Below are 15211 nucleotides of genomic sequence, written 5' to 3'. Positions count from 1 at the left end.
CTGACTGTAGCTGAACGTGTAGAGGTGCTCGCTGTTAGTTCTTAGCTCCCAGAATGTTCGGGTTCGAATGCCGTCAGAGGAACATGTAATTTTTAATTTTTGGCTTGGTTTTTATTAATTTCGAAAAAGCATTTGAGAAGTGAAGAACAAAAGCGTGTACAAACGAAAAAATATAACAACAATGCCATTGTTAATATGTTGGAGAAGTTTTGTGCTACTCTGAAGTAATGCAGGGATGGAGTATATGGTCCTGCCCTAGGACATCGCAATGTTATTTGGACCATATTTTTTATATGAATTGTTAAATTTGGAGTACTCCCTGGTCCTTCGGGAGTACTCTTTACACGCATGCATGGAGTAGTCGCGATTTTTGCAGGGGTACGGTGGACAACGAGATTATTTAAACCACGGGCGGGCACTACAGCTTCCAAAGATATTAAGTAATTAAGCTACAAAACTCTGCTCGCTGCCAAATCTTCACAAACACACTACAACCTTCTTCATTTGGGTTACGGTATTTGATGACAGCGCTTGTTGGTACTTCAGCATATAAAGTAAAAAGCAATTGGTGTTCAGCAAATCTGTCCCGCTCAACACAAGGCGCATTGCTGCTCACCACTGTTCAAAACCCATCAATCAAGCAAATTACAAAAAAAAAAACTTGAGAAAATTTCCTACCTTCGAATCAAAATTCCAATTGGCAGCACCGCCAATTAAGTTAATTTCCCAAACAGCTGCTAGCAAAACTTGTTTGTTGACGTTTTTTGTGATTACCTCATTCTGCTAACTTTTCAGTTTTCAAGTCTTACAACGTAAAAGTTGAAAAATTTTTTTCATCAATTGGGTTAATAGCTAGGCGGAAGGAAAAACCTCTTCGCAGTGGCTTTATTTACCCGTGTAAATTTTTTGTTATCTAAATTTTAAGGAAGGAAAGTGAAAAAGCAAGCATTTGTGTCGGCAAGTGGACTATTGTTTGATTGTACTTTGACCACTCGAGGAACTGTGACGTGAGGAGAAACTATGAATGTACGAGTGACCAAGTACACGAAATAAAACAAAGCAGGTAAAAATATAATGTATAAAAAACCATAAATTGCAGGGCCGAGCAAAGTAATTTTTATGTTTTGTAATTTATTACGACTGACTCTGATGATGCTGCCAGTTTGTGCCCCGCAACGGGGCTACCTCTTGATTTTCCACTTTTCATCCCGGAACCATCGCTTCCTACTTTCAACTTAAGTTTGTATGGCTTCCCCACACATTTAAATTAAAATCAAAGGTGAAAGTTTAAAGCGCTGGTGCCGTGACAAAATTTGGAAAACTTAAATTCAGGGTGCATTTATAATTACAGTAATTATTGTGTATAAGAAAGTTGTACATATGTAATACATTTGCTATATATGTATATAAAAGCAAATATATATATATAAGAAAAACGCTTATAAGAAAAACATCTTAAAAAATCTTAAAAGAAAGGACTTTCTAGAACCAAAGTAGTCGATTCCATAATTGTTCCCTCGAAAGTCGGGCTTATCGTCGGATCCAGAATTATATCTCGCCAAGGCATGTCACCCTAGCATCATTCCCAAAAAATTTTTGGGGAATTCATAGAGATTTTCAGTTGAGCATCAGAGCATCAATAATGCAATAATGGTTGTGTCCAGTAATGCATCATGTCAACTGTTGCTGACTTTCATTCCCACGACTGTTACTCCAGCAACACTCTCCAGAAACTCTTTGGAGAATGTGTATGCTGTTACAATAACAACAACTATAATTGATAGAAATGTATTCCGGAACACACCAGATCTGTCCATTATGCGTAGTCTTCATAAAAAAATTAATGCATATAAGAAAGGTTTTCCGTAAAAGTAGTGACTTATATGCAATAAGCATTGTACATACTATATGTATTCGATGTGTTAACTTTTCTTGTTCGATGTCGCCAGCAGCGCCCCATTGGATTGACGCGTGTGAAAAAGCATTGAAGCAAGAGGATTAGTGTGAAGGATACAAAAAACGAATTTTCTGGCGTTTGTACGAGGGATAAAAAAGAGTTGCAGGAGCAAGGAGTGAAGAAAAGGCTCTTTGAAAACCGCTCAAAACAGGTAAACGAACATTGTGTATCAAATACATATTTACCTACTACCTTAAATTTTTGAGAAAACCTTGCACAAAGTATTTCTTTTTATCAACTGCGCTTAACGACACTTGCCCATTATATGTATTTTTAGGTTGTGCTTATCAGTTTGCAGCTGGCACATGCTTATCAGGTTTTATAGTTTTGTTATTACTAGACGCCACTATTCCCACGCGGGGATAGCCCATTTGTTTGCTTTGTAATCAGTCTAAACTAGTAGATAAGAACTCATTCATTATGGCTTTTGTATGATTGTTGATTTATACATATTGCCGCAGAAAGTAATACATTCGATTGGCAGTCCAGATTTATTGTTTTAGTTGTACACGCGGAAATGAAGGAGGTTTACGAAAAAATTTCTACAATACATATCTAACACCTTACGCCACCACATCCTAGTCGCAGTAACTCCTGTTAGACGATTCTTTTAAAGAACACTACCTAAATCTAAGAAACTGATCGTTTTCGATTGGCCAACCATATAATAAGTGGCGAATACAACAGTATCTCCGCTAAATGCGAAGCGCAGATTTAAACGACCCTTAACCAGCAGCTGCATAAAAACAAACGTTTGCCCCGCGCAAGGCAAAGGCAAACTTCCGAGGGTATTTCTGCTATGAGAAACAGATTCTCATAAAAATACAATCGGCTTTCGGAGTCGGCGTAAAACTTGTTTATATCTAAATAAATATGTAAATGAGCCCAAGCGAGCAGAGAAATGGTGAATCGAAGCGGCTTGGTGGACATAACAAGCAGGCATAAGGAGTTAAAACCCCATCAATTATGCACATACATACATCCTCGTCGCTATTTCATCGTCGCTGAAAGCCCAACCTAAATATCAATTAAAGTTAACTGAAACGACTTTATAAATCGCGCCTAAGTGACCTATCAAATGGCCATCATAAAAACGAGCTATGTTACGCGAGGTCAGCCGCCCGCTCCATACCCGCAGGCAGAGTTCTTATTTTCGCCCGAGTTTATGTAGCGGCAGCACTCGCAGACGTGCTTGAAAGCACTTCCCGAGTCAATCTTTTCTTTGTTAAAGTACTTAAAATTCCAATTAGCATAGACTTCCTCTGAATAAGAGAAAATATCCGCCCTTGGCTTTGAACAACTTATCATATAGAGGTTGTAAAGGTCAAAGTGATATTGTGTGCCACTTATGTTTATTTATTTATTTTTAAGAATTTTCAATTAAAATATAGTTCATTCTCAGACAAACCCCATACAAACCCAAGCTTAATAATTTGTAGAAAGCTACAAAAAAGTGCAACAAATTTTCACATAAATATAAAACTTTTTTCTCGCAAGTGCAAGAATTTTTTTGAGTACACAGTTTTTTAGCCCCTTCAATTTTAGTCTGATAATGTGCAAGTTTCAAATGGCTAAAAGTTACCGTTGATTTTTTCGAATTTTTTTCGCCAAACGTGTTGCGGATTTCTTCCATATACAAATAAATTGAGTTAATTCATTATATGAAAGCCAATGAGACAAAAAAAAAAATTTAAAAAAATAAACGGTAATTCGTAGCCACTTCAAATTTACACATTATCAGACTAAAATTGAAGGGGCTAAAAACCTGTGTACTCAAAAAATTCTAACACTTCCGAGAAAAAAGTTTGAAATTTATGTGAAAATTTGTTGCACTTTTTTGTAGCTTTCTACAAATTATTAAGTTTGGGTTTGTATCGGGTGTGTCTGAGAATGCACTATATGTGGCACACAATATCACTTTGAAATGGCGTGCTATAGATATGACCGATACTGAATATATCTGAAAAATAACTCGCAATGAACAAATTGCAAGCGCTTTTGTGAATAAAAAGTATTATCGTAAAAAAAAACATTTCATATCATAAGAATTAGAAATTCTGCATAAAAGTGTTAAAATACCTTGAGAGGTGACACTATTTTGACCTGAGTATTACTTTTTGCAGTTTTTTTCGAGTTTGACACTCAGCGGAAGCCGATTTCTTCACTGCTTCATCATGACAACGCAGTAGTGAAATCAGATGTACATACATTAGACCGTGTCGGTGCCGTCATATTTGAGTTTTCCATATTTATATATGAACTGAATTTAAAGTGGTAGTTATAGTAATTAAAATTAAGTAGAATTTGATAAGTTAGCTGAGTTTACTGGTCGAATTTTACTCTCCATAACACTTTTTTTTCGCGACCCAGTCTAGTGTAGAGCACATTATTCAAAAGTGTATTGATTAAAAATTTTTAATGCCTGATACTACACGTTAAAAGACCTTCCAGCGAAAACTGAAGTCATGCTTTGTTGTAATTTAGAGAAAAAGAACGTCGCATACGTGTACGTTAAAAACATATATTACATCTATGACATCACAAATTTGAAGTCTGCTTTAAAGAGAATTTAAATATTCCAAGTTGAAACTTGAACCCACGAGTTGTCTATAAATAATGGAAGTAATACATACCTTTAATATAGCACATATAACACAAACAATTTTTAGAACTTATACTTAAATTAGTTATATTAACAACTTTAAAAGTTTCATTGAGAAGGTTAAATGATAATTCTATCCTATGTACATGTTCTGGAATGTGTAATTTTTAATCGCATATTTTTGTTGTAGTTCAAATCAAGCGACTACAGTCAGCCAGTTAAACTAAGCGGGGTCCAACATGGAATTCATTGAGCCCACAGCTGTCATCTCAGCAAGTATTAATGCAGTGGATGGCGTAATAGCGAACGGCAGTGAAAAATTGCCAGCAGCCACATCGAAACCAATGTTAGATACTGGCGATTTGAAACGTTTTGTAGCACCCCCGTCTCCACCGGCCACGCCCAATTCGATACCGTCTTCTTCGGTTGCATCCTTAGCTTCGTCGGCTGAATTCGGCACATCACTGCGTGATCAACGTATGATGGATGACACGACTGACACGGCGGGAGATGACGCACCACCAGCATTGTTGCCTATTTACGCAGAACTCTTGGAACAGTGCGTTGAGCACGCCGATTACTTTAGAGACGATCCCTCTGAGCGTGGACAGCGCTTGTATGCTGCGTTCGTCGCTTGGCAGGATTTCATACGTTTAGCAAATAAGCTAGTATTACAAATTGATGCCTTCGCTTACAAGTATGACTTTGACGAACATACTCCCGGCAATGGTTATCGCAGTTTTATATCTGTCACCAACTCCTGCATCACTTATGGTCAAGGCATTTGCAAGAATCTCCATGCGACACGCGCTACAATGTTCTTTCGCAAGAAATACTTTATGAAAGAGGTCGAGTCGTGCTCGCAGTTGCTCTCTTCGCTCTGCACATGCTTGCAATATTTGCTCATCATGCATGACTGGTCATGTGATTCGGGCGATTTGTTCGCTAATGGGGAACATACCGCCGAGGAGCTGTTCGAAATGGGCGACACCATCAATCAGTATGCCTTCTACGGCCGCTGTCTTGGGTTTCAGTACGACAACTCAATACGCGGTGTTCTGCGTTTCATTGCGATCGGCATGGCCAGCTTTTCGGAGGTGTTCTATGCAGAGGTCGAAGGTAAAATACAAAAAACTACACGCGGCCTATGGACGGGCAGCAAGTACTTTTTGAATCCAGAACAATGTGCGCGTCGCATTGTTAACATTTCGCAAAATGCGAAAATAGATTTTTGCAAAGCATTTTGGTTTCTCGCCGAGTCGGAGATGATGCACACTATACCGACGATCGTTGGCAGTTCGGTGAAAGTAAATCGCGTAATCGAGATACCACCTGAGCCCTTGCAGTTGCCTCGGTGAGTAAAATGCTTTAATAATAAATAATTAAAAACTCATTCGTTTTTGTTACAGCGTTAATAAGTCACAAAAGCTACACCCTGTAACCGATGTAAATCAAAACGATAACGTCGAACTGATCGATATACCATTGCCGTCTGCGCACATTGGCCCTGGCAATTCAGTGAAAGTGCGGTTGCTCAGTTTTTCGCGCCGTGAAGGCATGATCGGCATGTTCTCAAGAAGTTGGCGCCGCTTGCCGGCACGTAGTCGCAGCGTACTGTTTCATTGTCATGGTGGTGGATTTGTAGCGCAGTCGTCAAAATCGCATGAACTCTACTTGCGCGATTGGGCTGCTGCGCTCGACGTGCCTATTATTTCGGTGGACTACAGTTTGGCGCCAGAAGCGCCTTTTCCGCGCGCACTCGAGGAGGTTTTTTACGCTTACTGTTGGATGTTGCGAAATACTGAGCATTTAGGCACTACCGCTGAGCGCATTGTGCTGGCTGGCGATTCGGCAGGTGCCAATCTTTGCATAGGCGTGGCATTGAAATGCATCGAGCAGGGTGTACGTGTACCGGATGGCTTGTTTCTAGCATACTGTCCAACTCTAATCAGCTTCGTGCCGAGTCCGGCGCGTCTACTGTGCCTCATGGATCCGTTGTTGCCTTTCGGTTTTATGATGCGTTGCTTGCGCGCTTATGCATCACCGGGGAAAGAGCAGATGCAAGAGAATGTGAAGCATACATCCGAAATGGCTGATATACGCGAGGCAACGCCAACACAAGAGCTGCACTTTACACTGCAAATGGAAAAGGAGTGCAGTGCGGCATCTAGTAGGCGCACTTCCGCGGCGAAGAGTCCATTGTCCTCGGTGGCGGAGAATTCCAAGTGGGACCAAATGGTAAGTAAGCTATAATTTGTGTACATATCTTTTTTTTTGCTACCTAAACTAAAAAAATAAATCCAAATTTCTAGTTGAAAGATGGCACAGCTTTGGATATGAATGCCGTGGAAGCAGACGCTCAGACCGAGGAGAGCAGCGACACTTTTGCCAGCGCCTCGTATCATAGTCAAACTGTAGAACGCACCGATTTACCCTCCGCCGAAGAAGATAACAGCCTTTGTGTCTCCTTCGAAGATGACTCCCAACCAATTGTACACTACCCCATACAAATTTCTGCGGAAATTCAAAAAGACTCTGATTCAGAGCAATACATTGATCGATTTCTGGATAAATATCTCATTGACACAAATACGCAGGAGGCTAAGGAGCAGCTAGCCAATGGCTTTACCACTGCAAATGGCACAACACACGTCAATAGTCTTACACCAATAATAGCGCTTACAGAATCTGAAGAGAATATCATCATTGACACGGGAAAAGAAGTGATTGCTTTCGAGACGCTGCATTGCCGCTTTAATAATGCCTTCAATGCGCTGACAACAACTTTCGATCGTTACACCAAATCGAGTGAGATACGCAGCGAGGTGGAGAATGGTGAGCGCATACAGGATTTGCGCAATATGGATGCTTTGATAGCGCGTAGCCCTAGTGTAGAGTTTGCCTTTCAAGTGCCAAAAGATCCATTCCTATCGCCGTACTGGGCAAGCGATGAGTGGCTTTCACAGCTGCCAACTACGAAGATACTGGTAAGTGGGGAAGGAGGGAAGTATGGTGCGCATGACGGCACATAGAATTGAAAATCATTTTTCCTTTCTTCTGCAGACGCTTGATATGGACCCCTGTCTCGACGATTGTGTGATGTTTGCTCGTAAGTTAAAAAAATTGGGGCGACCAGTGACGTTGGAGATATTGAATGGTTTGCCACATGGTTTCCTCAACTTTACAATGGTTGGTTTGTGTATTTTTTTGCTAGGCTTTAGCTTTTTTAAACTATATTTTGCAATTTACAGTACTCAAGCGAGGCGCGCGATGGATCGAAGCGTTGCATAAAAAGCCTCGAAGAACTGCTGTCAATTCCGGCGGATATACCACTAAATCCAGATGCTAGCGGAAGTAATTGAACGAGTGTAACGCGACAACAATTACGTAAACTTTTTATAATGCATACATATATACACATAATGGCATACTTTATAGATTATTAAGGCGCAGTTTAAAGCAGCATTAGAGGGCTTATCCTTCAACAATAAAAATAAATATTTAGAGCTGGGTTTATAAAAAAAATAATGGAGCGATTTTTGTGTACGCATATTCATAAATAATAACTGCACTCTTTATATATGCGCATGCGCATGATTAGAAAGGTTAGTCATACGAAATAAGCCCAAAATAATACCTAAAATGTTAAAAAGGTTTAACACCAATGCATTCTTTACTAACAAAAATATGATCGAAAAAGGAAAATTATAACAGTACAGTAAAATGTTGTACTATGCGTAAAAATAATGCAGATTGTGATAGGTTAAGCTTTTTATTAAATTAGCTTTTTCTACTTTATTTAAGTTTTACTAGCCACGCTTTCATTTGATATTATTTTGCCACTAGAGCTTAGTGTAGTTAAATTATTTTTGTTTTGCTTTCAAAAGCGCCAATACGATGTACATACATATGCTGATCGTTATGATATACATCGTTATTGTTCAACGATAAAATTTTATCTAAAAAAAGTTGCATTTTACTTTTAAATTGTTATTTAATTTTTTATACAATTTATTATTTATGCTTTCTTTGAACATTTTCTGTAGAAAAGCACATAGTTATATATATGTATGTACACACATATATAGCTATTTTTTCTAGCTTTTTTAAGAATATTTTTATTTTTAAGGCTCAAACCATTGAATATCACATTTTTGTATACTTTTTAGCTTATATTTGCTTTTGTTGCATTTATTTCGAAAAATTCTACTTTTCCTTAAGATATTAGTAATCGGTAGTTTTGATGCCAGTGATTAGCTTAATTTTGCGCTACGACACTTTTCCATAATATATTTTTTTCGTTAATTTATTTTATAAATCTTTCTCTATTTAAATCATACTTTTACGCGTTTAGACAATATACACACTAAAGGTGTATGGTAAACAAACAGTATTTGCTGCAGCTCAACAACTGTACGACTGCGAGGGAAATACAGGATAATGAATTCGTATACTTGCAAAAAAAAAAGTTTATAAAATACATTAAAGAGTTTATGAAATAATATATACACAATTATAAAAGTCGCGCAAAATTATCAGTATATACAAGAATACTTTGTATTTATTAATATTTATTTGTAATTCGAAATCAGATTTTATTTCTTAAATAGAAACTCTAAATTAATTTCTGGGTGAAATAGGCAGGAGCGGAGCGGAGTTATCCAAAGAAAATTAAAATGTTGAATAAACTAACGGCAAAATTCATAAAGCACTGAACTGATTTATAATCGAAAAATTCTATTAGAAAGTTACTTTATAAAGCTTTTAATCTTATTTCTGTGGCATTTTGATAACACAACTTATCTCTTGGTTTGTAAAACAATATTTTAATGATTAACTAGTGTTGTTTTTTGAAGGGAAACGTATTATTTTTTAATCCTAAGTCAAGCCCTCTAAAGTTACTTAAGGTGTTTTATCAAAATGCTACAGAATTTATTTTTTATGAATTACGTAATCAGTATAAAAGGAAGTGAAATTTTATTAATTAATATAATTATAATTATGAAATGATTGATTAAAAATCCTAAACTGATTTCAAATCTTTAAAACACAGTCTTTCCATTTTTAATTTGAAAATTCTTTAAAAGGCAAAAGCATTTAAATTTGACTATAAAATGGTAAGATATTTAATTTGAAATGTGATTTTCAGCGACGATGTTAGTTACGCCCTTTTCATACTATACTCTTTGATAATTAACTGCTGCTAGCATTTTCGAGAGTCCCAATGCGTAATTTGTAATCTTATGAAATTATAATAAGTCCGTTTTTGGTATTAAAAGCGGCTGTCTTCCAAAACGTCAATTGCTTTGCATACGTACTTTGTAATGTTCCATAACGCCGAACTATAAAATAGTGACAATGTATACTTTTCCAAAACGCATCCGAAACGTTATCGAAACGCATCGCTAAAGCAATCAGCACATCTGAAACAATGTTGATGCTTCATTTGTTTTTGGTTACCATTGGTATTTTAAAAACGGATTATTCAGAAAAATTGTTCATTGTTATATTGAATATTTAAAATATGCAATGTATATGGTTTGAATACCGCAGTATCCAAACATTGTATTGATACGTTTTGGAAGTCAGCCAGACCATTTATTTTAAGAAATTTGAATTTGTTGTAATTGTCTTTTATACATATTGAAGAAAGTTATATTTTTTTTACAAGTATTTGCAATTGGATTACATATTCACAAATACATGGCTCCAACAAATAATCGGGGAGCTTTATTTCTTTCCACAACGATTTTTTGATTGATTTTTTATTTTTTATTATTTTTTTTAAATAGATAAGAATATATATTTTAGCAAATCACCGCGAGCTTACTCTATTATTTTTTAATTGCTTTAAATTTCTCGTTCTATTTTATGTAATTTACTTTAGTTTTTTTTTTGCTTTATCTTATCTAATCTAATTTTGTTTCCATTTAACTTTTGATTTATTTATTTTATATTATTATTTATTTTACTTTATTTTATTTTATTGTATTGCATTGTATTTTATTTAATTTTATTAATTTATTTATTTTTTATTTTATTTTATTTTATTTTATTTTATTTTATTTTATTTTATTTTTTTAACCGACTTTACTTGTTTTATTTTATTTTAGTTATTTTTTATGTTTTTTTTTTACTTTCCCTAACTTTTGTATTTATGTATTCACTTTTTATTTTGCTTTCTTTTAAAGATTTTTTTTTTACTTCAATTTAATCTAAGTTATTTAATTTTCAATTCTCTAATGTTACACTTACGTATATACATACATACACTAATGATTTGCAAATATGGATTGCAATTTCACTTTCGGGGTTAGTTTTCTTAAAGAAACCTGTTAATATCACTCATGAAATCAGATACATGTGTAATGATTATTCACAAAATAATATTAGTCCAGCGCAGTATGAATAAGAAAAAAGAATTTTTGACAGCACTGACAGAAATTATTTACAAATATTAAAACGTAAATTCTAAGTAATAAAAAGGGCGCTCATTTTTTTATTTTAAAACAATATTTTTGGTGCGTTTGCACGTTTTGGCTTAAGATTTGTGAGCAGTTCAATTAGTATCAGAATTATTTAAAATTTTTGATATAATTAAAATGACATCCCATTTCTTGAAAATTTTGTACATTTTTTTGAAACCCTCATGTGTTTGTACATTAGACCGTACCAGTAAAAACTTCACCGTACACCCCTGAATCTAAAGTATTTTTACAAGGCAATCTGGAAAAACAAATTTTTTATTTGTCCCAAAGTAGGGGTCGCCTTTTTACATTTTTTGTCATACCTTCGGCATTTACAATCGGATCTCACAATATGATATACCGTCATTGAGCCTTAAATTGACGAAATATATGTAGGTGTCACAGAAAAATGTAAAAATGTAGGTTCGGCAAACAAAAAAAAATCGAAATTTTTTCTTTGTTTGTGAGGCGTTACGGTACGAAGATATTTTCCAAATATTTGTTTTAAAGTTGTTAATGAAAAAATCTATACATAGATGTATATATGTATGTATGTTTTTCCTTACGCTATAAATTTCATGCCGAAATTCACATTTTTTTTCCAGAAATATATTTATTTGATAGGCGAAAATTAATCAAATGCTGGTACATTAAGTCAGTGATTTGCGTAGTCTTAATGTAAAAAAAGCTCTGTTTCTTACTCCATAAGTTTAAAATTTATTTTATGCGCTACCATTTATGTAACTGCTATCTCATCAGTAACTCGAATTACTTATCCGTCTAAGCCAACTATTGTATTTGCTGCTAACATAATTAGGGGATTCACAAGACGTGTTAACCGTCGTAAAATCTTAAGCTTAACACTTGTTTATGTAAAATAGCGGTTAAAATGGTTGGGGGGTTGGCTAATTATATATTCTTTATCAGTTTAAAAGAATTTCGGTTTAGTTAGAAATCCCCTAAAACCATTTTAATTAAAAAAGATGTTAACCTTAAGATTTTACGACGGTTAACACGTCTTGTGAATCCCCTAAATATGTATCTATGCATACATACTAAACGCATAATCAAAAATCTACAAAAACTACATACTTAATTTCTGCCTAAACTATGTGAAAAGTGAACGCTATGAAAAATGTATTTACTTTACTTACAAAACAAAAAGTGAAAAGAAATATATTTTTACAAAATATGTAAATTTCAAGAAAATATCTTATTATATTTCTATAAAATATAAATAATGCATACAAATATTATAAACAAAAACATACGAAAATTGTATGTATAACTAACCCACAAGCAAATAAGAAATTATACAAAATGTCTATTCTATACAATCTTCATACACATAAATAAAAGTATACAAGCATACATACAGTCAATGACGCCCAAATGCATGCTATAAAATACGAGTTTGTTATACATACAAAAAAGAAAAAAAGCTCGAACGTACCCATACATAAGCCAGTAAAATATTTTCATGTATATTAATTTATCGAAGATCAACTAAATGACAAATTGCGAGTTTAATAAATAAATACATACTAGTTACATATAACACTCGATTTACGAGTGACAATGAGCTGAAAAAATAGGCTATTATCATTTCAATTCTATTTAAATGGTTACTTAATGATTGTATGGATGTTGGTGTTAGTTGTTTGCTGTCACTGCAATTTTATCGGTAATTTTTATAAATTTTGATGTCACCAGCATTCGGCGCAGTCGCCCACGTCAAATCCACGATGGGGTCGGCGATGAAAAAGGGCGTCAAAATTCACATTGCTCCACTTTCACTACGCGTCCTTTATTACCCAGTAGCGAAAATGGTTACCGGTGACATCGTCACTAATGAGGATGAGTACGACGTTGTTAAGTCTTTCCTTTACAACCGGATATTTGCTGTTCGGGTCAATAACTGTTATTCAAAAACTGTTCCTCTCTTTAATGGTGTCCCAAGAGGATCACCACTTTCGGTTATTTTATTGAATATAGCAGCGTAGGCGACGTTATAAACATTGTATGCTTAAAAGCATAGTATATCCACAGCTTTAATATTTTATTTTGTATGGTTTTTTTTTATCCAGCAAATCCCTTTTTAAAACGTTTAAAATTATATTATACGTCTCACAGCAGCCAACAAGTAATTCTGCAATGACACACGATACAAAAAGTATGATGAAATATTAAACCGCCGGTAATTGAGTATATTGTACGAAAATGTTCGTATGTTGTACGAATTTAAAAAACATGTTTCTGCATTAGTACCTTATACGAAAGTATTAACTAAATTGTACGAATACAGAATTGTAGATTTCGTAAATTATAAAACCATACGTAAATATTACGAATGCCTTCCTACAATATACAAAATTATTCGTACAGAGATTTTTTCAGTGCTTTACGAATGTGTTTCGTAAAATAAACGTAATATTTCGTAAATTGTACTGAAAAAATGCCTTGCGAAAGTCCTTTCGTTATATTTACATATGGTTCGTAAAATCCTGTTTCGTTGTGAAAAATGTGTTCCTATTATGAACGAAAGTTTCGTACATTGTACAAAAACCAAGACTACGAAAGTTTTTCGTAGCACTTTTACGAAATTTAATTTTCAGTGTATAAACTAATAATAGAGCAACATTTTGCACTTCGAAGCTCAGCCTTCTGGGGCTCTTTTGGTGTTATAAGAGTTGTAAAGACTATTTCACAGAGTAAAATGGTAGAGTATTTGTGTTTCAGTTTCGCGCAAGTAAACCATTAAAAGACTTTTATAAAACTTTTTGCGTTACCCGGGTAAATTCAAGCTAAGTTTGCATATATTAACCACGTAAAATTATTTCACTACAAGTTTGCCTCTTTTTAAGGATACATATTCCAATTAGTTATAAATTAGAAATTCCAAACAAGGAAATTTTTTTTTTATATTTAGATGGACTCCAAGTAGCGATTGAGAAAGGAGTCCATATTGAAATTGCTTGATGAAAAAAGTAGCTTATATGAAGCAGTTAAATTTAATACATTTTTGGCTGGCGTACTACACGGCGTATAAGTAACATTTATGTATGTAAAATTTACATCGTAAGTACGTCAGTTTTCTAAATACTCACAGTTCACTAAATACATAAATATATTGTTTATTGTTTAGTAGGGCTGCCATTGCAAAGGCAGAATGATAGCAATTAAGTAATTTTTCTATATGAAGTGCGACATGGCGTATGAGTAACATATGTATGTAATACGAAAATTCTGCTTTTCTGTAGGTGCTTCATTTATGTAGTACGTTACATAAATATCAAAGAATGCGGCAATGGCATAGTGTATGTACATACATGTTGAATTTGTATGCTCTATTGGGAATCAATCATCATCGAACACTGAGTCAATAATGCAATTTGCGGCAGAATAGAACAAATACAAGTGTAGTCAAAACTTATGTACAAATGTATATCGATGGCTGAGTGGAAGATCGACCTATCTCGGCAGCCAGTTCAAAAACGCCCTATCTCAGAAAACTTTTAAAGAGCGCCCTACTTCAGAGTTTGATTGAAAAACGCCCTATTTCGGAATTTTATTGAAAAACACTCTATCTAAGAATTTGGTTGAAATCTCAGAATTCGGTTCAAAAACGCCCTATCAAGGCGAATACATATAAGGTGGTATCGATTGAACAAATACAACAATTACTTGTATTTTGTTTTTGCTTTTAGCGGGCAATTGTCAAATTTCAGCTATTCTTCCCCGAATGAAAAAGGGCGACAGAAAATACAAACACTACGTTTCCACTCACTCACTAGCGAAATACAAAATTTTGACAATCAAACGCTACTCACAGCTGATGAAACAACACCACCTTATATAAGGTGCGTTCGTTTAAAATCTCCAACAGAAACCAACCAACTGCCAAATTCCGGCGAAATGTCATCTGTTCGCTCACAAGAGAGAAATATCCAAAATAGTACGCGAACAGAAAATTTGCAGACACTTGCAAGTTAGACGAACAGCTGATATAATTTTTGTTTACATACAAAAGTGTAAAATTTAAAACGTACGAAAAGTCATCGCAAAGTGTTATACTGACACAGTTTATTGATTAAACAAATAACTACTTATTTCTTACAAGTTTAATTTGTCGCATTTTGTAATTTTTATCTTCCAAACCATCAAATTAAATTTTGTGATTTGCGT

The 15211-nt window shown here is 34.7% G+C and overlaps 1 protein-coding gene across 5 annotated transcripts; it reads left to right on the top strand.

The window, feature by feature from the left end:
• Positions 1-678: 678 nt before the first annotated feature.
• Positions 679-9601, top strand: LOC118744197 (hormone-sensitive lipase). 5 transcript variants are annotated; one of them, XM_036477035.1, is made up of 8 exons: positions 679-1063; positions 1953-2108; positions 4750-5913; positions 5969-6797; positions 6872-7546; positions 7623-7748; positions 7811-7946; positions 8914-9601. In XM_036477035.1, the coding sequence occupies exons 3-7, from the start codon at positions 4799-4801 to the stop codon at positions 7919-7921; spliced, it is 2856 nt and encodes a 951-aa protein (XP_036332928.1). In that variant the 5' UTR covers positions 679-1063; positions 1953-2108; positions 4750-4798; the 3' UTR covers positions 7922-7946; positions 8914-9601. The 5 variants fall into 5 exon arrangements, 4 of the variants coding, with proteins under 4 accessions (XP_036332928.1, XP_036332929.1, XP_036332925.1 ...); XR_004993520.1 differs by having other exon boundaries at positions 680-1063; positions 7811-8164; XM_036477032.1 differs by having other exon boundaries at positions 680-1063; positions 7811-9601.
• Positions 9602-15211: the final 5610 nt, after the last annotated feature.

This window comes from Rhagoletis pomonella, unplaced genomic scaffold (genome assembly GCF_013731165.1).
Source record: "Rhagoletis pomonella isolate Grant_MI unplaced genomic scaffold, Rhpom_1.0 Rhpom_scaffold_00008, whole genome shotgun sequence".
Lineage (NCBI taxonomy): Eukaryota > Metazoa > Arthropoda > Insecta > Diptera > Tephritidae > Rhagoletis > Rhagoletis pomonella.
This window is presented reverse-complemented; position numbering and strand designations above follow the sequence as displayed.